The following is a 21,687-nucleotide window of genomic DNA, read 5'->3' as shown; positions in this document are numbered from 1 at the left end:
ATAAACTTTCTCGAATTTATTTATAACTGGCATGTTATACTCTTTTTGCGTAGAAAAAAATAGTACTGCTCGCCAATTTTACGTTGGGACAATAAAATAGCTATGAATGTATATGACCATAAACCCAGCCAATTAGACAGTACCACATTTAGGTGGAACTTTACAGGTGAAGTGCTCGAGTGGTCTAAGAGGCAGGATTTAGGCTCCTGTGGTTAGTTCCGCGTGGGTTCGAACCCCACCTTCATCAATTTTTATTACGACTTGCCTTAGTGAAAGGTGCGCCTAATAAGCGTACTTTTTATTTTTGCAAATTAAAAAGTTTGAATGCAGCCGTTGTTGCCCCCACAACGTGCTGCTTTTTTATTTTCATTTAGATAGCAAAAATATCAACCCCCAAAAAAACTGCTTGTTAAAAAACAAAAAGTAAGTTCCGCAACGGGGAATTGAACCCCGGCCACGACGGTGAGAGCGTCGGATCCTAGCCACTAGACCATTGCGGATTTTAATGCTAATCAAAGACTAACACAGCTACTTCTGACTACTTCTCTGTAAAGACAGTAGACAATATAAAACCCCAAAAATTTCAAGAATATTTTGCGTGGAAAATATATACACTGCTTTTGTTGGCTATAATTGCTGTATCACCACAACAATGTATTGTTATATTTATAAATTTTGTTTAAACTGTGTTGAACAAGCTGACCTCAGCTGCACGTCTCCGTGTGAGTCCCAGTAGCCTCTGTCCAGCGGCATAATCCCACCTGGGCAGCTCCTCAGCGATGACCCTCCAAGGATCCTCCCCCCTCTTTAGTCTCCAAATCAAGCGTGAATTCCTCAGACTTTCGGTGCCCACATTATATATCCACGAAATAAGTGCGCCTCTCTGATTTCCATTTAATTTAATTTTATTTGTCCCAAGGCCCTGTCCAGGACATCAGCGTAAGAGACTATGTCGGTGAGGAGGAGCTGCTCGGCAGATTGCTTGGTTAGTGGTAGGGGGAGGCGGATTTCGCGGCAGTTTGGTTCGATGCATTGGTGGCCGTAGCCTATTGTTGGGACACCGACAGGATCGGGGAATGGGAAGGCATTGAATCCTTCGCTGAATTTTATTAAGTCGAGAGTCGCCTGATTGACACACCTAATTGTGGTGGTGGCAGTGGTAGTGGTGATAACTGACAGTGTGAAAAATAATAATGATTTGGTCATTAGCCTTGCGTATTTAAATTATTGAAGCAAAGTATGGTAATATTAAAAGCGCGTTCATATAATATAGAGGTTTTCGAATTTCTTTAACAGGGTATGCTTGTTTGATGCTGATGCCGCTGGTAATTATTTTATTTACGTAATTGTTTATTTCTTTGGGTCTAAAATAGAAATAGGGAAGCATTTTTCATTTTTGAGAAAATGATGGCAGAGTGAGCGTAAAAATAGCACATTCTTTGTTACTGTGATTGCGGGTGATGACGCTGGAAATGGTGTGGAAAAACAGAGTGTATGAGGTAATGATTATAATTGAAACCAAGGTTGAATTACACTTTATTTTGCCTTTAATTGTTGTAAATAGATATAAGAGCATGTGGCTTGACCTTGCCATAAATTAATGATGGCAGAGTTTGCGCAATACTTGGACGCATTGCACATATCGTCACTGCATATTACGACATTTATTCAACCATTGCTAGCCACCATGATTCATAAAAAAAGTATAAAAGCAGCGGTATCTGGCCACATAATTAGTAAAAATTTAAATATCAACAGCAATTTGAAAAAACATATTTCACACAAATCACTCGCAATAATATTATAAATATGGCATTTTTCGGAAGAACCAGAGTTGGAGGCCGTCGCCGTGCGCACCACCAAGCGGGAATCGGCAGACCAGTGTACCCAGCGGGCCATGCCAACCACCATGGCCACCATGCTTACCATGGGCGTCCAGAAAAGGTTGTCATTAGGCAGAAAAGCAATGGATGCTGGCCATTCCTCTGTGGCATGTGCGCCGGCAAGTGCTGCTTTTAGACAACGAATTATTAGCATTATTTATTTTATTTCAACCATTGTAAATTAACTTTGTATATTTTTTACCTTTGAAAAATAAACGATCTAGACTCGGAATATTGTGTTTATTATATTTCATCATTTGTTTGCGCACAAATGATCTCATCGGCACAAACAATGATAAAATAAAATTATAGTTTATGCGCATGATATCAACAAATCCCTGCCAAATCATAGGCTGCCCCAGCAGGGTTTGGCTTTCCGTTGCCCGAATAAACAAAAACCTGGATTGATTTTTGACTCGCTCGTGCCAAATATAAAAAGACCGACAAACTCTCGCATCTACTCTGCCTCCCGCTCTCTCTTTATCTCAACAATAGTCAGTATTATCGCTTTTTTAACAAATACTTCAATTTTACTACTTGTCCCATCAGGCTTCTAATTATGTTTCTAAGAAGACGTGTACCGGGGGGTCGCTATCACCATCACCGCCGCTACTACCACAGACGCGGTCGTCCCGTTGTGGGGACCAGAGGCGGTGGGTGTTGGCCATTCCTCTGCGGCCTTGGTCTCGGAAGCTGCTGTATTTGATCGCATACATATGTTTACTGTGATTAACAGTCGGAATCAACTGGCCGATCCTTCATTTTTCTGTACTTATCTCTTCATCAAATAAAAGCAGTCTCGCGCCCTTTAGCAAAATCCAGCAAAAAATAGTTTTAACGATGTAAGCGTATTGCAATTAAAGCTACATAATAATGCACACCTTTCTTCAGTTAGTTTTCCTGTTCTTGTTAGTTGATCAATCATATGAGGTTTTTTATTGGTTCACACAAGTTCGCTACGTCATGATTTCCGCAACTGCGCCAAGTAACTATTAATAGAGTGCGGAAACGTAAAAGAAAAAATAGTGCAAGGGAAACTATTCCGCAAGCTCTAAAGCTACAAAAAATATATGCACTCGTTCTCGTGACAAAGGCGGGGCGTCCCCCGTGGCCATTTGACTGCGTTTTGTATTGTTGAGCTTCGTTTGCTGATTGGTTGCTTTGGCGTCGTTGAGATTACATACAAACGTCGAAGGAACAATCCAGAAAAAGAGGAGCGCCCGCATCTTTGAGTCTTTTAGTTTTAATTCCACCCTTATCCGCCCCAACTTGTAAAACCCACCGAGCTCAAAAATGGCAGCAGCAGCGACAATGAGGAGTGCCATTGGCATTCATCTGTCCTCTTTTTTACTTTAATTTTTCTTCAACGAAGCATATAAAAGGCGTCCTTTGTCCATGAGCACTTTTAATTCTTCTTTTTCTTCCCTTAGCTTTATTTTTTGCACAAGTTAATTCATCATTTTCTTCTTTTATTAACGATGGTCAACAACCAGTACGCTCCCCCCACTCTGCCCACGCACAGCCAGGCGCCCCAGAACCAGTACTACAACGGCGGCCAGCAGTATCCCCCGCAGCAGTTCAACGACCAGAACCAACAGCAGCCACGGTCTCAGGTTGTCTATGTCCATCAGCCGCAGACCAACACCTCGCAACTCCGGGGCGGAGGAGCCGGTGGTTGCTTTGCCGGTTTGTGTGCTGGTTTCTGCTGCGCCGAATTATGCTGCTAAGTAGCTTTGTCCCTTTCCCCCCATTTTTTATGTACCTTTTATAATGAGTTAAATTATTAATGCAGTCCCGTACAACAACTGAAAAATGAAATACAAGTACAAATTTGCTCACCAGATCCAAGAATATGAGAGTATCAGAATTTGGTTGCTTTTTTAAAATCATTTTCTGGGTCAGATGCACTATGCTTGACAAACAGTGTGTTGTTCAAGGGGCATTGTTTCAGACATGGATATCATCCTAATATCATGACACTATTTGTATCCTTAAATATTTGTCACAGTTTAGGCACATGGTGTTGCATGTTGCCTTACTGAGATTAATTGATTACGCGTGTGGCAATTGAGAAATGAGGATAGGTTTTTATTATAGTTTATTCATGTGCCAAAGAGAGCAGAGCATATAAAGAATGGCTGTCGGGCAGCCAGGAATTGTTCTTGGAAGAAATAAATAACTTTTTTGATCTGTACCCCCTTGCAACATGATTCTTAATTGCTGTTTTCGAACATTCAAGAACAATCAACATAATTATTTTTTTAAACCTATTTCAAATCACCAAAATAAGCGCGCAAAAACACTTTATTTCATTTGGATTATTTGCAGCGACTGCATGCATTGTTCTAGAAACATGTAATCCTTTTTGACAAATAATATATTTATAATATACTGTAAATGGATATCGAGCCAGCAAAATATTGTCGGGACAAATAAGTGTATTGACAGGATATTAAAGTGAAGTCAACACTTAAATAGCACTGTATCTAGGCGTGTATGAGGGAATCTCAGAGATGTACTTGGGCATGGTGGAGGTCAACGTAGTCGAGTATTTGGCGGGGGTGGATGTCGGCATGGTGGAGTACTTATGTGTAGTTGAGGTTGTCTTGGGCTTGGCCGTCGAAGTAGGCTTAATGGTGGAGTACTTATGTGTAGTTGAGGTTGTCTTGGGCTTGATCGTCGAAGTGGGCTTAATGGTGGAGTACTTTGAGCTCAGGGTCGTCTTGGGCTTGGCCGTCAAAGTAGGCTTAATGGTGGAGTACTTATGTGTAGTTGAGGTTGTCTTGGGCTTGATCGTGGAAGTGGGCTTAATGGTGGAGTACTTTGAGCTCAGGGTCGTCTTGGGCTTGGCCGTCAAAGTAGGCTTAATGGTGGAGTACTTTGGGGTGGTTGAGGTTGGCGTGGTGGGGTAAGTCGAAAGTGTGGAGGTAGCTGCAGAAGAGTACTTCATAGGAGTTGAAGATGTCAAGGTGCTATAATCAATCACCACATAGTTAGCCTGAGCAGGGTGGTAGGCAGACAGAATAGCTGTAGCCATGAGTCCAATCGAGAATCTCATCTACAGCCATTGATTTAATGAGCAAATATTTATTTTTCGAAAGTTAGTATTTGTTTACATTATACAATTGCGCCTTTATTTGTTTATTTTCGTATAGTGAATATTCATCTGCACAACATTAGCAGTCAATTATATTTTTCTGTATGCTGACATGCGCGCCAATGACGCCTGTCAAATATGGTGGTAAATTGTTTGCACATACCTTTGGTGAAGAAATAAAAGAAATAGTATTAGAGTAAAATAGAACGGGGTTAATGCTGAGGCAATTGTGCCAGCGGGGATGATAGACAATGGAGTTTTAGGAGGTTATATGTATCAAGAACCCAAAAATTCCAAAACAAATTATTAGGGTGAAATATGGCTATAAAATGTGAGTAATAAGATTCTTTGACTTTTGACTGGAAACATTCGTTCTTTTATATTCTCGACGGACAACTATTTCTTTGCTCATTGCGAAATTTTGCTTAACAATAAAATTCCATAATATCATACTTTTTTGACCATATAATAGAGTAGCAAAAAAGAGACCACCCTTATAAATAACAATAAACTAGCCGGACTTATCCTGGACTTTCACACGTCTGTTCACTGTTACAGGCACAAATTGGCAAATTTGCTATTTTCTTACTGTTATTTTGAGTACAGAAAACAAAAAAAGAAGTGCGTTCCGTATAACATTTCCTGTTTACCCCAACTTTTATTACTTGAAAAAACCGGTCCAATGCAATAAAAGAAAGGCAAAAAACATCCGTCCATCTTTGTAGCCAAAAATGTCTTTCTGTGGGGTTTTAAATTAGCAAAAAGAGATGGGCAGCTTTGCAAAAGGCGACGAGCTGACAGATGCAAGGCGTATAGATTAACATGCGATGATCATGATCACGATAAATGCAATGCCCATTTGATGACCACTTTGAAACATTATTGTATAAAAATTCGCTATTGATCTTTATTTGAAAAAAGATATAAATGAAAAAAGAGAACAAGGGGCATGTGCGGGAAATGCACGCAGAAAGGTGCATGATTGCCGGACTGGCTCAGGTCAATCAATAATTCCCTCACATTGTGATTGACACTATTGCCAAATTTATTTACGATAAATGGTCTGGACAGTCATGTACCCGTGTACATTCCACAGACAAAAAAATGTAAAAATCGAGACTGAGTGACAAATTGAATATAATTTAAACTCCAATTTTTACAAACTGCACACATCTCAGCGATTTGTGAGAGCTACAAAGTCCTGTGGTGACCAACACGTCCGAAAACAGGAGACTAACAGGATAATATCACCAAAGTGCAGTACAGACATTTTTTTAATGTGTGTATAATTTTGCGTGCTGCTGCTATGGCTGAGCTGCTCTTTTTCTTTTGCAATTATCCGCACTTGCATTGTAAAAAAATAAACCATTCGCATGAACAAATTATCCCGCCTAACATAATCTACATGATTAATTCGTGTAATTTTAATAAGGGACTACTTTAAGCTAGGGGGTTACCTGATTTAAGAAAATAAATTTAGCACATATATTTATATATCCTAAACTATTCGAAAAGTTTAGTTATAAATGCAGGCTCATTTGACCTTTTGCATATCAAGACTTCATTATAAACCTTTCATCGCTCTGTTGCATATACTAAATATATGGAAACTTGTTTCACGATTCACAACCTCAACATCCACTTCCATATCTTTAGTCTGTGCAACATCACCTATAATATTGACCATGGTTAACAACAAAACATGTGAACAATCATGCAATTTACACAGGTATACCCAGTGGGACTAGGGTATATCAATGATAAAACTGAGATGTTATTTAGGGCATCAAGGTAAAAGATAATCCAAGTACACAAGTCAATGGTCCAAGCATTGTAATGGTTATGGCATAAGCTGTATATTTTATTATAAATCCTAAATTATATTCAAACTACAACCAGGATATATGCATTGCCATATCTAAATTAAGCTCAGCCAAAAGTGGGTGCCAGAATGGGTGGGAATGTAATGACTGGTATAGTTGTTGAATTATTCAAAGGGGCTGGCAATGTTGGGAGTGCTGAAGTTGTTGAAACTTTAGAAGTAGATGCAAAAGTAGTAGTTGAGGTAATTGCAGTAGGAGCAGATGATCTTGGCGTTTGAATAGCCACACTGGTAGAAGATGAATACCTAGTTAAAGTAATGCTGGTAGTCGATGTGTAGCCAGTCTTAGTAGTTGGCATGTTGCTAGTGCTGGATGAATAGTGGGGAGTGGTCTTTGAGGTCGCCTTGCTGCTGGATGAATAATGAGGAGTGGTCTTTGGAGTCGCCTTGCTGCTGAATGAATAATGAGGAGTGGTCTTTGAGGTCGCCTTGCTGCTGGATGAATAGTGAGGAGTGGTCTTTGGAGTCGCCTTGCTGCTGGATGAATAGTGAGGAGTGGTCTTTGAGGTCGCCTTGCTGCTGGATGAATAGTGAGGAGTGGTCTTTGGAGTCGCCTTGCTGCTGGATGAATAGTGAGGAGTGGTCTTTGAGGTCGCCTTGCTGCTGGATGAATAATGAGGAGTGGTCTTTGGAGTCGCCTTGCTGCTGAATGAATAGTGAGGAGTGGTCTTTGAGGTCGCCTTGCTGCTGAATGAATAATGAGGAGTGGTCTTTGAGGTCGCCTTGCTGCTGAATGAATAATGAGGAGTGGTCTTTGAGGTCGCCTTGCTGCTGGATGAATAATGAGGAGTGGTCTTTGGAGTCGCCTTGCTACTGAATGAATAGTGGGGAGTGGTCTTTGAGGTCGCCTTGCTGCTGGATGAATAGTGAGGAGTGGTCTTTGAGGTCGCCTTGCTGCTGAATGAATAATGAGGAGTGGTCTTTGAGGTCGCCTTGCTGCTGGATGAATAATGAGGAGTGGTCTTTGGAGTCGCCTTGCTACTGAATGAATAGTGGGGAGTGGTCTTTGAGGTCGCCTTGCTGCTGGATGAATAATGAGGAGTGGTCTTTGGAGTCGCCTTGCTACTGAATGAATAGTGGGGAGTGGTCTTTGAGGTCGCCTTGCTGCTGGATGAATAGTGAGGAGTGGTCTTTGAGGTCGCCTTGCTGCTGGATGAATAGTGAGGAGTGGTCTTTGGAGTCGCCTTGCTGCTGGATGAATAGTGAGGAGTGGTCTTTGAGGTCGCCTTGCTGCTGGATGAATAATGAGGAGTGGTCTTTGGAGTCGCCTTGCTGCTGAATGAATAGTGAGGAGTGGTCTTTGAGGTCGCCTTGCTGCTGAATGAATAATGAGGAGTGGTCTTTGAGGTCGCCTTGCTGCTGAATGAATAATGAGGAGTGGTCTTTGAGGTCGCCTTGCTGCTGAATGAATAATGAGGAGTGGTCTTTGAGGTCGCCTTGCTGCTGGATGAATAATGAGGAGTGGTCTTTGGAGTCGCCTTGCTACTGAATGAATAGTGGGGAGTGGTCTTTGAGGTCGCCTTGCTGCTGGATGAATAGTGAGGAGTGGTCTTTGAGGTCGCCTTGCTGCTGGATGAATAGTGAGGAGTGGTCTTTGGAGTCGCCTTGCTGCTGGATGAATAGTGAGGAGTGGTCTTTGAGGTCGCCTTGCTGCTGGATGAATAATGAGGAGTGGTCTTTGGAGTCGCCTTGCTGCTGAATGAATAGTGAGGAGTGGTCTTTGAGGTCGCCTTGCTGCTGAATGAATAATGAGGAGTGGTCTTTGAGGTCGCCTTGCTGCTGAATGAATAATGAGGAGTGGTCTTTGAGGTCGCCTTGCTGCTGGATGAATAATGAGGAGTGGTCTTTGGAGTCGCCTTGCTACTGAATGAATAGTGAGGAGTGGTCTTTGAGGTCGCCTTGCTGCTGAATGAATAGTGAGGAGTGGTCTTTGAGGTCGCCTTGCTGCTGAATGAATAATGAGGAGTGGTCTTTGAGGTCGCCTTGCTGCTGGATGAATAATGAGGAGTGGTCTTTGGAGTCGCCTTGCTGCTGAATGAATAGTGAGGAGTGGTCTTTGAGGTCGCCTTGCTGCTGAATGAATAATGAGGAGTGGTCTTTGGAGTCGCCTTGCTACTGAATGAATAGTGAGGAGTGGTCTTTGAGGTCGCCTTGCTGCTGAATGAATAGTGAGGAGTGGTCTTTGAGGTCGCCTTGCTGCTGAATGAATAATGAGGAGTGGTCTTTGAGGTCGCCTTGCTGCTGGATGAATAATGAGGAGTGGTCTTTGGAGTCGCCTTGCTGCTGAATGAATAGTGAGGAGTGGTCTTTGAGGTCGCCTTGCTGCTGAATGAATAATGAGGAGTGGTCTTTGAGGTCGCCTTGCTGCTGAATGAATAATGAGGAGTGGTCTTTGAGGTCGCCTTGCTGCTGGATGAATAATGAGGAGTGGTCTTTGGAGTCGCCTTGCTACTGAATGAATAGTGGGGAGTGGTCTTTGAGGTCGCCTTGCTGCTGGATGAATAGTGAGGAGTGGTCTTTGGAGTCGCCTTGCTGCTGGATGAATAGTGAGGAGTGGTCTTTGAGGTCGCCTTGCTGCTGGATGAATAATGAGGAGTGGTCTTTGGAGTCGCCTTGCTGCTGAATGAATAGTGAGGAGTGGTCTTTGAGGTCGCCTTGCTGCTGAATGAATAATGAGGAGTGGTCTTTGAGGTCGCCTTGCTGCTGAATGAATAATGAGGAGTGGTCTTTGAGGTCGCCTTGCTGCTGGATGAATAATGAGGAGTGGTCTTTGGAGTCGCCTTGCTACTGAATGAATAGTGAGGAGTGGTCTTTGAGGTCGCCTTGCTGCTGAATGAATAGTGAGGAGTGGTCTTTGAGGTCGCCTTGCTGCTGAATGAATAATGAGGAGTGGTCTTTGAGGTCGCCTTGCTGCTGGATGAATAATGAGGAGTGGTCTTTGGAGTCGCCTTGCTGCTGAATGAATAGTGAGGAGTGGTCTTTGAGGTCGCCTTGCTGCTGAATGAATAATGAGGAGTGGTCTTTGGAGTCGCCTTGCTACTGAATGAATAGTGAGGAGTGGTCTTTGAGGTCGCCTTGCTGCTGAATGAATAGTGAGGAGTGGTCTTTGAGGTCGCCTTGCTGCTGAATGAATAATGAGGAGTGGTCTTTGAGGTCGCCTTGCTGCTGGATGAATAATGAGGAGTGGTCTTTGGAGTCGCCTTGCTGCTGAATGAATAGTGAGGAGTGATCACTGATGTTGCCATGGTGTACTTCATATTAGTAACATACACAGGGCCTGTCCCACTATGTTTCTTGTCTTGTCCATTTTGGCCGACATCCTCATTGCGTCCCTTTCCATGATGGCCATTATCTTGGCCACTATCCCCATTACCATTACCATGACTACTGTTGCTCTTATTGTATTTGTCACCATTGTTATGGCCACTGTCGTTTATACGGCCATTCTTGCCGCCGTCATTGCGATTAACATTATGGCCACCATTTTGGTTTTCATTGCGTAGAACCAGATCTCCAGTGTGTGTATATGCCTCTTCTACACTGGACTCCCCAACAACAATCCCCGGAATAGTTGCAGTGGTATGAGTCACAGAAATAATAATCGCCGCTATAAGCCCGAATGAGACTCTCATCCTACTATATTATAATGTCAAATATTGTTTCTTTTTTGTATTAGTAATTACGCCAACAGAAGCCAAGTATATTTATCAATATTATATCATATATGAGCACAATTTATACAATGTGCAGCTGGTATTTAGCTGCATGTTGGCGGGGACAGTTACGCTGTCGACGCCAGTCAATTGTAAATATATATTGCTTTGCGTGTATCGGCTGCGCAATGTTAACCATTTTATACTTTAAACATACCTTTTAATTAGTGGTAAATATTAGTATTAGAATAAATTAAAAACCTTGTTATGACCGAAGCAATAGCGCTGGCAGATATAAAAATGATTATTGAATTATATTGTCTATGTTGTATATTATAAATGTTTACAAAATTTAAATAAAAAATTGTAAAGATGAGCAACGAATATGATATGTAAAATAAACAATTTTTATTCCAATATTCCAACGAAAACACGCCCTTATATATTTTCGGAGTGGTATATATTTTTTACTTTGTTGGGGTTGTATTCTGCGGTGGAAATGTATCGGCCAATTTCCACTTTTCTTGCATAATTGCACAACAGAAAAATGATGAGATTCTCAAATACAAAACGACACCTCAACCAGTTTTCTTCCTTACATATCCCCAGTCGCTGCAGACACAGAGCGATACGCGGCTTATTTCCCGCTGCCATTTTAAGCAGAGTAAATGAAATCAATAGCTGCAAAATAAAACATTTGCTGTCTACGTTTTTGTATTATTATTCATTCAATTACTTTTGCTTTGTTAGTAATTGACAGGGTTTCAAATTAAACCACAAAATACAAAGTTGTGAAAAAATCAGATTGGAAACGACTTGGGTCAGTAAATAAAAAATAGCTGATATATGTAAGGCATATGGATTAATATGCGATATTCTTGATCACGACAAATGCAATGCCTGTAGGTTCCCATTTTAATTTTTTGTTTAAAATAATTCGTTGTCTTATAATTTTATACCATGTTGCCAAAATTTAAAATATATTGTTTGAAATATGCACAGTAAGCTGATGGTCGACAGCACTTCACGTTTGTAGGTCCAAATGTAGCCGCTGCCTTGCACTTGTTATACTTTTAATATTAACAGGGGTGTGCACAGAACTCATTTATGAGATGTAAATTGATTTATTAATTTACAATTAATATTGTCAGATACTCTCATTCTGAAGATCGACGCAAGTAAAAAGCCTCCTCGTACTATGCATAGACCCAAGGCAATTTTTAGACCCAGTAGTGGCTAAACTTATGAAAATCATTTTTTGCAGTCAATACTCAGTTTTCTGCCTTGTAGTTAAATATCAGTTATTTTTAATCACTCTGTTGCGGCTGATAATGTCGGGGTTTAATTTTTAAAATCTCCCGAGCACAATTTAAAATTCATTGTTATTCGTGAGATCCGGGGACATTGTGCAATGGACAATGACCAACAAATATAGCAATTTTGGGCAATTTAAAATTAAACCATTGTATAATTTTATTGTCATTCCACTTCCCACAGAGCTAACTTGAAAATTTCATCAAAATATTGCAGGTTACAAACCGGAATGTATTCAGCCAAGTGTATACAAATAAACAGCCTGATATTTTAATCATTTAAATTAGTCACAAATCAAGCCTAAATGTGCCGCTGCCATCTAAACATCACCGCTCAATTTTTTTTGGCGCAGTGGACGAAAAACAAACAGTGTATTTTATTTCCTTTAAAGAATATAAGAAATACAACCGCATACTTGCATATGCATATGTATATGTGTATGCAAGGTAGCAGAAAAATGTGCTGAGTGCGTGTCAAAATTTTGTACCTGTCCATCCATATACAGTCAGCTGGCGATAAATGAAAATAAAAAACCCTCGTCGGCTGGGTCAGGGGTAGCACATTTCTAATCATTATCACAAGAAGCACAGCATTTACTGTACAATGGCTGCGCCCAATTTTCAAGTCACTTTTATTGCTCTGAGCATCGTTTTGGGCCGATGAATAAAGAAAAGAAAGGGCATAGAAAAGAGATCACTAGGGCATGGTGCAGCTTGATTATTTATAAGCAAATGAAAACGAGATGGCATTTGGCCTGCATGGTCTTTCCCTTTGTGTGCATCTAACAATTGTGTAATGCGAAGGCAACGAGAAGTGGTCAGTTGCCTATTTAATTGTGCTAAAATCTGTAGTTTGCGATAGCTGAAGCCAACAAAGCGTATTTTGCTGGCAAGTCAAAATGAAAAATACACTTGTCTCCAACCAACACCGGCTTTTTCGTGTAGCTGGGCATAGTTGGCTCAGAGGCATGCACTTGGCTGCATCTCTCTAATTCAAAAAGCCATATGCAAAAATATCCATTTTTAATAAAAGTGATGCCGTGTCCACTTGCGACAATAATGGCCCGGACGAAAAAAAGCGCGTTTGCCCGACGCCGTTTGCACATGAAATTGCAACATTCTTTAGCAGCCAACTCATCATGTGATTGGGACCCATCGATGCAACCAATACCGCGTTGTTGATGCGGCCCTTAAATTTATTTGTAGCAAAAACGGTCAGCCAAAATAATGGATTTTTGGCCCACGTTTCTATTTCTTTGATTCCCATTTGCTTTGCGACGCCATCAATTTTAGCACAAAAATTCAACAATGTCGAATGATCCCGGACGACTGACGCAATCAGACTTTCGCAAGCTTTTGCAGACTCCAGGCGGACCTTCTTCTGGTGCGACAGGCGATGAGGAGCGCGCCGGACGCAGGCGGGCAGGTGTGCTTGGCGGGCGCAAGCAGCTGCACAAGGCCGCAAAACTAACAGCAGAGGCACCAGCGGCCGTGCAACCGACGTCGGCGCCGACCAGAAAGCGCGAACATCGTCCGAACAAAACTGATGACAACGGTCCGACAAACATGTACCGCGACAGAGCAGCCGAGCGCCGGCAGGGCACAGGCGATGTAGAAGAAGATTTGGTGCTCGGTGCCGGTGTGGAGGCCTACGAGAGAAGCAAGTTTCTGGGCGGCGATACCGAGCACACGCATCTAGTCAAGGGCCTTGATTTTCTGCTGCTGGACCGCGTGCGTGCTCAGGGGCCGGCGTCGGCTCAGCTTGACAGCGAGTTGGAACGACTCTTGGAGCAGAATGAAAACCAGCAGGAGCAGAAGCATGACGGTAAAATGGAAGCGGCGGCGACTTATGGTTTGGGCGCTATGACGGCGCTGGGCGAGGGAGTGCTCGGCGTTGTCCAGCGAATGAGTGAGCGGCAGGCTAATGGGCTGGGACTGGTGAAAGCAAACGAGGTGTTTTTGCCTGGGCGAATGTACTTTGAGTTTGATCTGGGAAGCAGCACGACTACAACGCGCATTCGCAGCCAAGAGGAGGTTGCACGAATCGCAGGCAGCAGCGGTTCCGTGGCGACGGCGGCGATTCAGGAGGGCGACCGCGTAGTATTGGCCAAGGTCATTTCGGCGATTGCTGCCTCGCGCCAGCGCAGGCGCGATGCTCGGGAACATCAGCAGGAACTGTTGCAAGAAGAGTTTGAGAACCCAAGTCCAGCACCCGAACCATCTGTGGCTGCTGGGGAAAACCCGAGCATGGCGGAGGATAACAGCGATGACGACATTTTTGCCGAGGCGGGCGTTGACTATCAAGTGACCATCGGTGATATTAGCCATTGTGTGGCAGGTCCAGCGCCAGACAATGATGACGATGATGATGGATACGCTGTGACAGCACCATACCCAGAGTCTGACAGCGAATTTGGAGTGACAGCACCGTACCCAGAGTATGACAGCGAATTTGGCGTTACTGCGCCGTACCCGGGGTTCATAGATGACGATATGGCAGTAGCAGCGCCGTATCCAGACTCGGCAGACAGTGGAGACAAAGAGGAAGGTGTCAATGCACCGTACCCGAAGCCCCCAAGCAACAGCCGGCCGAGCAAGCGGCCACGCACAGGGCTTTCTGCAGAGACTGACAGCGATGGCGAAGCCGACATGCGTCTGTTCTCCGAGGCTCGGCTGCGCTTCAAAGAAGAAACTAGTGACATGCTGCAGCACAACGCGCCCAGTGCTTCTTCCTCTTCTAAGCGCCCAACAAAGGCTTCTTCAACGGGTGTGTCTAACAGCGAGTGGCAGAAGACGCGCAAAATTATGAAGCAAAAATACGGCATTGACATTACCGCGGACAAAAATTCCCCTGAGTAAGGGGAGGCGAAACATTAATGGCGACTTTGCTAATATTTGCACGCTTTGGCCTCAAAATTATTCTAATTCTCGGACACTTATTTCTCACTCGTTACTAATTGGCCGCCTTGCCAACCATTGATTGCGGCTGAGTTTAAGTCAACGCAATAAAATACTCCCAACATATGACGTACCGTGCGTTGTTTTATTATAATTGTACAAATTGGCTGCTAAGACTTGACAATGAGCACAGCGTTCAGTTGCATCCACTTTTCAAGTCTTGGGCATTTTCATTCTTGCCCTCATTGCTGACTGCAATCTTATGTATAATGTGACCACCACATTGTCATGCACTGTTGCTTTTCTATACAATCGATTCATTTCACCTTTGAAACATCGAATCAACAAGATACGTCATAGCATCCCCATGATCTTGTTGATTGCGACAGCAGGCAGGCAGTGCAAGCGCAGCGAATAATCTATTTTAAATAATAAACAGTACATATATTTAACTCATTCTATCCTCGCATGTCATATGTTGATTAGGGCTAATTAGATGGCTGTCATGTGCACAAATGTATCCTTACTACACAACAAAATACTTTACTAATATGTTTTTTGACAACTGTATGGTTGCGGACACTGTTTGAATCACACAAGGAAACGCTGCAGTTAGCTTTTTGGTAGGTGTGTATTTTTTAACTCATTGGCTTTTGGCCCATTTACCTTGGCCATTTAATTTGAAATCGCAGCCGAGAGCCTCCACAGCCAACACAATATATCAGGTGTTGTATCGCAGTGCGCCATGCATTAGATGTTTCGTGTAATATTTTGTTTTATTTTTATTGCTTTTCACACATAATAATGGTCAGTTGAGTGTTCAGGAAATTTATAAATTAAATTTATTTCAACGCCCATCCATCTACCACACACTACTCCATGCCTTTTTAAGTTGTGTTTCGTCGGTTTTTTTGTTTATGGGTTGACTGCTTGGATATATAAAACTGTGCTCCAAATGTTATTGACATGTTCAATTATTCTAATTGCCCATTTTATTTCATTGCAAATATGTCTATTGACTCTTTGGGCAACACGACTTCAGTTAGCTACGTCATTTAGACACATGGGCCATTCTATACCAATAGCAGCCATCCAGCTGTATCTCATGCCAAAGTATTCTCTTTGCCTGTTGTCTCCATTTTTCACCCCAAGAGAGAAGCAGCAGGCAATATATAAAACAATATAAAAAGCCACGATGGGACAATTCTCACATTTTATTTTAAAAATTAATCCTAGCTGCTAATATTATTCCTTCCACCCATTTTTACATTCTATACATTATTTTATTCATTCGTTCGTTCGTTCGTTCGTTCGTTCATCCATCCATCCATCCATCCATCCATCCATCAATTTATAACATCTTTATTTCAGTATGGCTAACCAGACAACCAAGAGTAAAGGCAAGGAATTAAACGCCATAGAGGCAGCCGAATATATCAAAAAAGCCCGGTTTGAAATTCGGATAAGTGTGAACAAAATATTGACAGTCAACCAGGTTTCAGACATTATCAAGAGGAGAATCGATGCCTTTTACACGGAAGCATGGCCAAATATGGAAATACCAAATTGGGAGTTACAACTAGACAATGAATATCTTCGCAAGGCCGATAAAAACAGGCCATTGTCAAAAATATGTTCAGAGCAAAAAGTGCATATACGCATCAACAATGCAAAAACATTTATAATATCGTATTTGAAATAATAATTATGCTCATAACCAAAACCCACGGCTCGCTTGGGCCACAAGGCTAGGGTTGCATAATACTTTTCCATTTATATTGTAAATAAAGTTATATTGCCGCAATTTCCACTTATACTTGGAATTGTTTTAGCAGCAACCAATTTTTCAGTAAAAGGCATGGTAATGGCCAACATCAGGACCGGATTCAGCCGCTTGGCCTCCACTGGATCCAACGAATGTGTGGGTCGGGGCTTGCTCCCATCGGCAGCCCCCAAAGCCACGGTCAGAGCCATCTTGCATGCCTTGCCCTTTTCATCGTGCCGGGCACAAGCTTCACGCGGTACTTGTATGCGGACAGCGCGCTGTACGGCGCACAGACGGGGATGGCCGAGGTTAGGTTGTCTCCAGGTAGCGGGACGGCTGTAAGCATGTCCAAGACGTCGAGCTGCTGGTTTGACGCGGCATCGACTATGTCGTCGTCATCGTCGCTGTCTTTGGGCGCCCCGCTCGTCGCGACTGTCGCTGGATTGTCTGCAACCATGAGCGCAGCCAGCTGGTCAGCTACAGCGTCATCCGACGCAACAGCACCAGCAGCATCTGCCTCATCGAGTTCAGAAGCAGGGCCATCTTTACCGTCATCATCACCACCATTGTCCTCATGTTCAATGATGTTCACTGAAGTAACATCATTTGCCTTGGCGGTATTTTCCAGCTTGGTTTCAAGAATGACACCAAGCTGCGCTTGCCACTGGTAGCCGAAAGCACCATCTTCTGCTTGCGCTCGTCGTCATCCTGATCGGCATACTTTTCCTTCACCTTTCGCATCCAGCCCTTCCTCCCACGCTTCTGCTGCTGTTGCTGCTGTCATAGCTCTCGGTCCAGTTTGGCTGATCGTCGAGCTTGATGGTGGCCTTGTTGACAGCCATCATGTGCTGAGAATGTCGGGGTATTTTAGCAAAAAGCTTGCCGAATGTGTTTCCTCGGCTAAAATTGAAAAAAGTATTTAAAAAAACGTAAAAAGACAAACAGAAAAGAGAAAAATAAAAGAGGCAAAGGCAATAATTTCTTTTTGCATAGTTCTGTGCACGTGTAATGTGCCTTGGTATCCTATTACTTGATGACACACGTTGCAAGGATAAATAGAATAAATAATAAATTTATCGCAGCAGATATGGATTATTAGGCTGTTTAAGCCAAGCGCTGCTCTTTTATCTACACTTTTTTCTCGCACTTAAACTACGCTCTTCAGCCAACACATCGCAACTCTATACAATACAACCAACACCAAGCACCCACATTTTCACGATATGAAGGCGCCGATAGCAGACACGCTGCCGCTTGACAACGCGGAAAAAGAGGAGCAGTACGTGCATGCAGTGTACAACGAGATAGCCACGCATTTCAGCGATACGCGATTCAAGCCATGGCCTGTTATTGACAAATACATACGCAGCCTTCCCTCCGGCAGCGTGGGCGCCGACATTGGCTGCGGCAATGGTAAGTATCTGGGTGTACGTACCGGCGACATATTCATGATGGGCACGGATCGCAGCGAGTCGCTGGTGGAGATTTGTCGCGAGCGCAGATACGAATGCATGGTCAGCGATGGCCTTGATCTGCCATACAGAAATGGAGCGTTTGATTTTGCCATATCCATCGCCGTCATCCATCATTTCTCGTCGGTTGACCGGCGCGTGCAGGCCGCCAGAGAGCTGCTGCGTATTGTTTGGCCAGGCGGTACAGTTCTGGTTTTTGCTTGGGCGCTGGAGCAGAGTGGACGCCGGAAATTCGATCCGAACACGCAGGATGTGCTTGTGCCGTGGGTTGTGCCTGGATTTCGCGGTGCCAAGGGTGCTGATGACAATGCTGGCGACAGCGTGGAAGACCAAAGGGACAAGGTGTACCACCGCTACTACCACTTGTTTCGCAAGGGGGAGCTGGTGGCCCTCTTCGAGCAGGCCGGCGGATGCAGCATTGTCGAGTCTGGGTACGACAGGGACAACTGGTACGTCATTGTGCGCAAGGGGCACGAGTAGCTGTGTTCCTTTACTCTCTTTGTCTTCTCAGGTGCAGTGCAGTGCAGCCATAACATATAGACCGATATTATGCTCGAACAAGTATCTTAATAAAAGTGAACAAACTATTTAAAAAGCTAGATGGCAACTGATTTGCAGCCGCTACGCTTGGACGACGACGACGACGGAAATGTTTTTGCCGTCGTATCACTCTTTGAAGTGGGAGTAGTGGATGATGCGTTTCCTGGCTTAGGTGTGTTCTGGCCCGACTAGAGGCTGCCGAGTGCGTGTTGTGATACAAGAAATTGCGGCTTGTCTCCGGCGCTTGATTAATGAACCAATCACTAGTTAATTCCCTACTTGGATATGCCGGAATTCATACGCACGCATAAATACTAATGAATATGAACAGTAGAGGCTGTTCATCCCTTGGCTTTCTTTTAGTTTATTTTGTTCAAATATATATTTTTAAAATAACAATAAGCATGTGCAAAATGTGAACTAGGATTGTCCGAGTAAGTGTTTTGTTGAAAGCCCGTTGTGAATTTTCCAACACATTGTAAAGAATGCGACTAAACTGGCAAAGGTACTTAAAAATGACAAGCTCAAAATGGCATTTGTCTTTTAAAAATAGAAACTGCCATGCATCTAATAAAATCGTATTTTAACATGCAAATTTTGAACACATTAAGCCTGTTTTAAATGAATTATTTGCAGCGCCATTGTTGAACTAGTATTTTAAACCGAGCAGTTCTGCAAACTTGCAATTATATTTTATTAGCTGGTCGCGATCAACTGATTAGCCAGCCTTGGTTATTTAGCCAGGCAAACACTCAATTGATAGTCATACAGAGACACACATTACATAAATGTACTGTCGCACTCCATCAATGAATAGCGCTTTTAGAATACATAATTAGATATACATAGTGTTTATCTCTTCACGTTCACCAAACATTCATAGAACTCCCAGATTCCAACAAAAAAAGCTGAAATTAATGAATAAAATTGATTTTCTACTGCCCCACCATACCCAGCTTGAACCCTATTTTAGAACCTGGCTACATGCCTCTGGTTACCCAGGCCTGTGTCTAATTTTCTGGCGGTGGAAGTGTCTGCCGAGGTGTCAGTAAAATTAAACCCAAGCACTCGATCTACCAACTAAGGCATCAATCGTGGCCATATAGCTAGTGTGCATATATCCTGCCTTCATTGCTATCGTCTGCAGCCACTTTGGCAAGCCATCATCATCTTTGTCATGGATTTGGTATTCAGGATGTTTGTTGAGATTGGAGTTCTTATCAACAATCGGCATTTATTAGGCGTCAAGAATACCCTCATTTCTCGTTCGACGTGAAAGCTCACACTGTCTCTTGTATCAGCCCTGCTGATTATGTACAATCTCATTTACAAACACTATTGCTTGTTTTTGCGTGATTCCCTTGAATTTTCTTGACCAGCGTTGTGTACCTGTACTCTGTCAGCTCCTTCCAGCCGCATCTCATGCCCAGGTCCAGCTTCTTGTCCTGGTAATGGGCGTCCACATGTATCTCGAGTTTCTCTAATATGCCATTTATCGGTGCCGGGTACACCTGCAGTTTGTTAACCATTTCAGCCAAGTGATCTCATGAATGGGTCTTAAAGATCCAAGTGAAAGTTCTCTTGCATTCAGAATTTTATGCTCCCGTCATGGACACATGAAACATGTGGCTCTGTGTCTCAATTGGTCGACAGCCAGGCGATGGTGCATAAATGCATCTCTGGTTCAGTGTATGCGTCAGGGAAGCATATTTTTTACAGCAGTGAATGGCAGAGCAACCATGCTCCCAAAAGAAATAATATAAACTCAGAATCAATGCGCAAGGAAAAAGAATAATGCCGATTGGAAATTAATCCGTAAATATAATTATTTCTTGTTTCCATATTTCAGCCAACCAAATCCAAGCATGAGAAGCTCAAGGTTTTTTGTTTATATTAAAAAGTTTGTTTTTTGTTTTTGGCGCAATCCATCGCAACAATTTTCACCTTTGCAACTTTCCACCTTTGCTTCTACTTTTAATATTTACTTTTTCTCAATTCGCACCATTTCGTTCAATTTGTTTTTTCTTCACTTTTTATTACTTTTACCATACCTCAGTGCTTATCACACATACTTCATTCACCACTCACCCACTCACACACACTCTCTCCCCCTCCCCCCTCCTTTCTCTTTCCCTTTCCCTTTCTCTCAATGATGTCTGAGCTAGCTCCTCCGAATAAGACCCCGCCGAATCAAATAGGCGTAAGTACTTCAATATAAACGGATTGTTATGATATCGATGAATTATTTGTTGTTGTTTATTTGTGTGCATATAAAACTAATTCGGTCACTAATTTCAAACATTTTGTTTTATTTTTTATTAGAACAGCAAGACAGGCGGCACTTTCCAAACGCCCCAGAAAATTCAAAAAAGGAGGAACTGCCACCTGGGGAATCAGAGCCTCCCGAAGTACGCGATAAGCGCCGTCAGCGGCTGCTGAAATGCCTCGGCGATAACATAACCACAACTATCTATTCAATGCCTTTATCAATCGCTGGGTGTGAAGGAGCGGTATAAACGGTTCATCAAGGATTGGCCTAAGCTCTTCCTCAGCATAGCCAGGGGGTCGCCAGTGGCTGATAGCAAGGCATCGTAGCCAATACAGATCGCCTGTTGAAGAGTTCGGCGATTTCCCATTGCTGACGTGTTCAAAAGCAACTCGGGAAATTGATCGGGTTGACTAAGGAAGCTCGCTTGGTCAAATATTTTATCCTCCTCTTTAACGCGATGGTCAATGCAGTTAATGTCGCAAATGAAGATATTCCAGCAGGCGGAACTCCAATCCCAGACTGCAGGTTAGTCTGAAGGACCATCAGAGTGATGCTATACTAGACTCCACACAAGCCAGATATCGCGTTTTATCACAACTACAAGAGAACGCTCATTCCATCCATGCTATACTCGAGGCCAAGATGGATCCAAACCCATTAGAACCCAGAGGATACTTGTGGCCAGCTCGCAGATTACGGCCATGTGCTTAATGATCAGCAGGCAACCCGCACATTTGCGCCTGTCTTCTACCTCCATGGACACCTCCTGACGCTTCATGCATATTATCGTGACAATCTGTATATCATTGAGCTCGGCCAGCTATGCTTTGATACGAATTATTGGACGTCTGATGGAGCTAAAGAATTCAGAATGCCTCATGCAGTTCTGGTTCCTGCTGACTCTTGAGTCGGACA

General features: G+C 43.1%; 12 protein-coding genes and 2 non-coding genes across 14 annotated transcripts; 6 read left to right on the top strand and 8 right to left on the bottom strand.

The window, feature by feature from the left end:
• Positions 1-165: 165 nt before the first annotated feature.
• On the top strand, positions 166-247 carry BX661DRAFT_t168. The gene has a single exon. It is a non-coding gene; the product is annotated as a tRNA-Leu (tRNA).
• Positions 248-428: 181 nt separating this feature from the next.
• BX661DRAFT_t167 lies at positions 429-500 on the bottom strand. The gene has a single exon. It is a non-coding gene; the product is annotated as a tRNA-Glu (tRNA).
• A 179-nt stretch (positions 501-679) lies between these two features.
• Positions 680-2,599, bottom strand: BX661DRAFT_201781 (uncharacterized protein; the record flags this gene model as incomplete). Its single annotated transcript, XM_051538489.1, has 4 exons — positions 680-772; positions 934-1,046; positions 1,830-1,983; positions 2,465-2,599. The coding sequence occupies 4 exons, from the start codon at positions 2,597-2,599 to the stop codon at positions 680-682; spliced, it is 495 nt and encodes a 164-aa protein (XP_051388445.1).
• A 160-nt stretch (positions 2,600-2,759) lies between these two features.
• BX661DRAFT_16214 (uncharacterized protein) lies at positions 2,760-3,337 on the bottom strand. Its single transcript, XM_051533316.1, has one exon. The coding sequence runs from the start codon at positions 3,212-3,214 to the stop codon at positions 2,921-2,923; it is 294 nt and encodes a 97-aa protein (XP_051388444.1). The 5' UTR covers positions 3,215-3,337; the 3' UTR covers positions 2,760-2,920.
• Positions 3,338-3,361: 24 nt separating this feature from the next.
• BX661DRAFT_201780 (uncharacterized protein) lies at positions 3,362-3,614 on the top strand (the record flags this gene model as incomplete). The annotated part of the gene is made up of 3 exons (XM_051538488.1): positions 3,362-3,375; positions 3,406-3,489; positions 3,521-3,614. The coding sequence occupies 3 exons, from the start codon at positions 3,362-3,364 to the stop codon at positions 3,612-3,614; spliced, it is 192 nt and encodes a 63-aa protein (XP_051388443.1).
• Positions 3,615-4,495: 881 nt separating this feature from the next.
• BX661DRAFT_191255 (uncharacterized protein) lies at positions 4,496-4,816 on the top strand. The gene has a single exon (XM_051537673.1). The coding sequence runs from the start codon at positions 4,577-4,579 to the stop codon at positions 4,793-4,795; it is 219 nt and encodes a 72-aa protein (XP_051388442.1). The 5' UTR covers positions 4,496-4,576; the 3' UTR covers positions 4,796-4,816.
• A 2,748-nt stretch (positions 4,817-7,564) lies between these two features.
• BX661DRAFT_157980 (uncharacterized protein) lies at positions 7,565-8,538 on the bottom strand (the record flags this gene model as incomplete). The annotated part of the gene is made up of 1 exon (XM_051533283.1): positions 7,565-8,538. A coding segment is annotated over one exon (972 nt), but the record flags the coding sequence as incomplete, so codon positions are not given.
• A 1,470-nt stretch (positions 8,539-10,008) lies between these two features.
• BX661DRAFT_191250 (uncharacterized protein) lies at positions 10,009-10,480 on the top strand. Its single transcript, XM_051537672.1, has one exon. The coding sequence runs from the start codon at positions 10,150-10,152 to the stop codon at positions 10,363-10,365; it is 216 nt and encodes a 71-aa protein (XP_051388440.1). The 5' UTR covers positions 10,009-10,149; the 3' UTR covers positions 10,366-10,480.
• Positions 10,481-12,534: 2,054 nt separating this feature from the next.
• On the bottom strand, positions 12,535-13,035 carry BX661DRAFT_16164 (uncharacterized protein). The gene has a single exon (XM_051533313.1). The coding sequence runs from the start codon at positions 12,932-12,934 to the stop codon at positions 12,668-12,670; it is 267 nt and encodes an 88-aa protein (XP_051388439.1). The 5' UTR covers positions 12,935-13,035; the 3' UTR covers positions 12,535-12,667.
• BX661DRAFT_16195 (RED-like protein N-terminal region-domain-containing protein) lies at positions 13,036-14,838 on the top strand. The gene has a single exon (XM_051533314.1). The coding sequence runs from the start codon at positions 13,137-13,139 to the stop codon at positions 14,685-14,687; it is 1,551 nt and encodes a 516-aa protein (XP_051388438.1). The 5' UTR covers positions 13,036-13,136; the 3' UTR covers positions 14,688-14,838.
• Positions 14,839-16,690: 1,852 nt separating this feature from the next.
• On the bottom strand, positions 16,691-17,422 carry BX661DRAFT_208479 (uncharacterized protein; the record flags this gene model as incomplete). The annotated part of the gene is made up of 2 exons (XM_051538677.1): positions 17,250-17,422; positions 16,691-17,155 (listed from the first exon to the last, which is right to left on the bottom strand). Exons 1-2 carry the CDS (start codon positions 17,334-17,336, stop codon positions 16,691-16,693), a joined length of 552 nt encoding a protein of 183 aa, XP_051388437.1. The 5' UTR covers positions 17,337-17,422.
• Positions 17,423-17,598: 176 nt separating this feature from the next.
• Positions 17,599-18,561, top strand: BX661DRAFT_191244 (S-adenosyl-L-methionine-dependent methyltransferase). The gene has a single exon (XM_051537671.1). The coding sequence runs from the start codon at positions 17,715-17,717 to the stop codon at positions 18,441-18,443; it is 729 nt and encodes a 242-aa protein (XP_051388436.1). The 5' UTR covers positions 17,599-17,714; the 3' UTR covers positions 18,444-18,561.
• Positions 18,560-20,032, bottom strand: BX661DRAFT_201774 (uncharacterized protein; the record flags this gene model as incomplete). The annotated part of the gene is made up of 2 exons (XM_051538487.1): positions 18,560-18,691; positions 19,880-20,032. The coding sequence occupies 2 exons, from the start codon at positions 20,030-20,032 to the stop codon at positions 18,560-18,562; spliced, it is 285 nt and encodes a 94-aa protein (XP_051388435.1).
• A 941-nt stretch (positions 20,033-20,973) lies between these two features.
• On the bottom strand, positions 20,974-21,137 carry BX661DRAFT_191237 (uncharacterized protein; the record flags this gene model as incomplete). The annotated part of the gene is made up of 1 exon (XM_051537670.1): positions 20,974-21,137. A coding segment is annotated over one exon (164 nt), but the record flags the coding sequence as incomplete, so codon positions are not given.
• Between the last annotated feature and the right edge of the window lie 550 nt (positions 21,138-21,687).

This window comes from Kickxella alabastrina, assembly GCF_025024165.1.
Source record: "Kickxella alabastrina strain RSA 675 chromosome Unknown BX661scaffold_108, whole genome shotgun sequence".
Lineage (NCBI taxonomy): Eukaryota > Fungi > Kickxellomycota > Kickxellomycetes > Kickxellales > Kickxellaceae > Kickxella > Kickxella alabastrina.
The sequence above is the reverse complement of the archived record's forward strand: the minus strand, read 5'-3'. Positions and strand labels throughout refer to the sequence as shown.

Bases quoted from the DNA above. Each gene is read 5' to 3' on its own strand.
- BX661DRAFT_16195 (XM_051533314.1), top strand. From the start codon at position 13,137: ATGTCGAATGATCCCGGACGACTGACGCAATCAGACTTTCGCAAGCTT.
- BX661DRAFT_16214 (XM_051533316.1), bottom strand. From the start codon at position 3,214: ATGCCAATGGCACTCCTCATTGTCGCTGCTGCTGCCATTTTTGAGCTC.
- BX661DRAFT_16164 (XM_051533313.1), bottom strand. From the start codon at position 12,934: ATGTGCAAACGGCGTCGGGCAAACGCGCTTTTTTTCGTCCGGGCCATT.
- BX661DRAFT_191255 (XM_051537673.1), top strand. From the start codon at position 4,577: ATGGTGGAGTACTTTGAGCTCAGGGTCGTCTTGGGCTTGGCCGTCAAA.
- BX661DRAFT_191250 (XM_051537672.1), top strand. From the start codon at position 10,150: ATGTTTCTTGTCTTGTCCATTTTGGCCGACATCCTCATTGCGTCCCTT.
- BX661DRAFT_191244 (XM_051537671.1), top strand. From the start codon at position 17,715: ATGAAGGCGCCGATAGCAGACACGCTGCCGCTTGACAACGCGGAAAAA.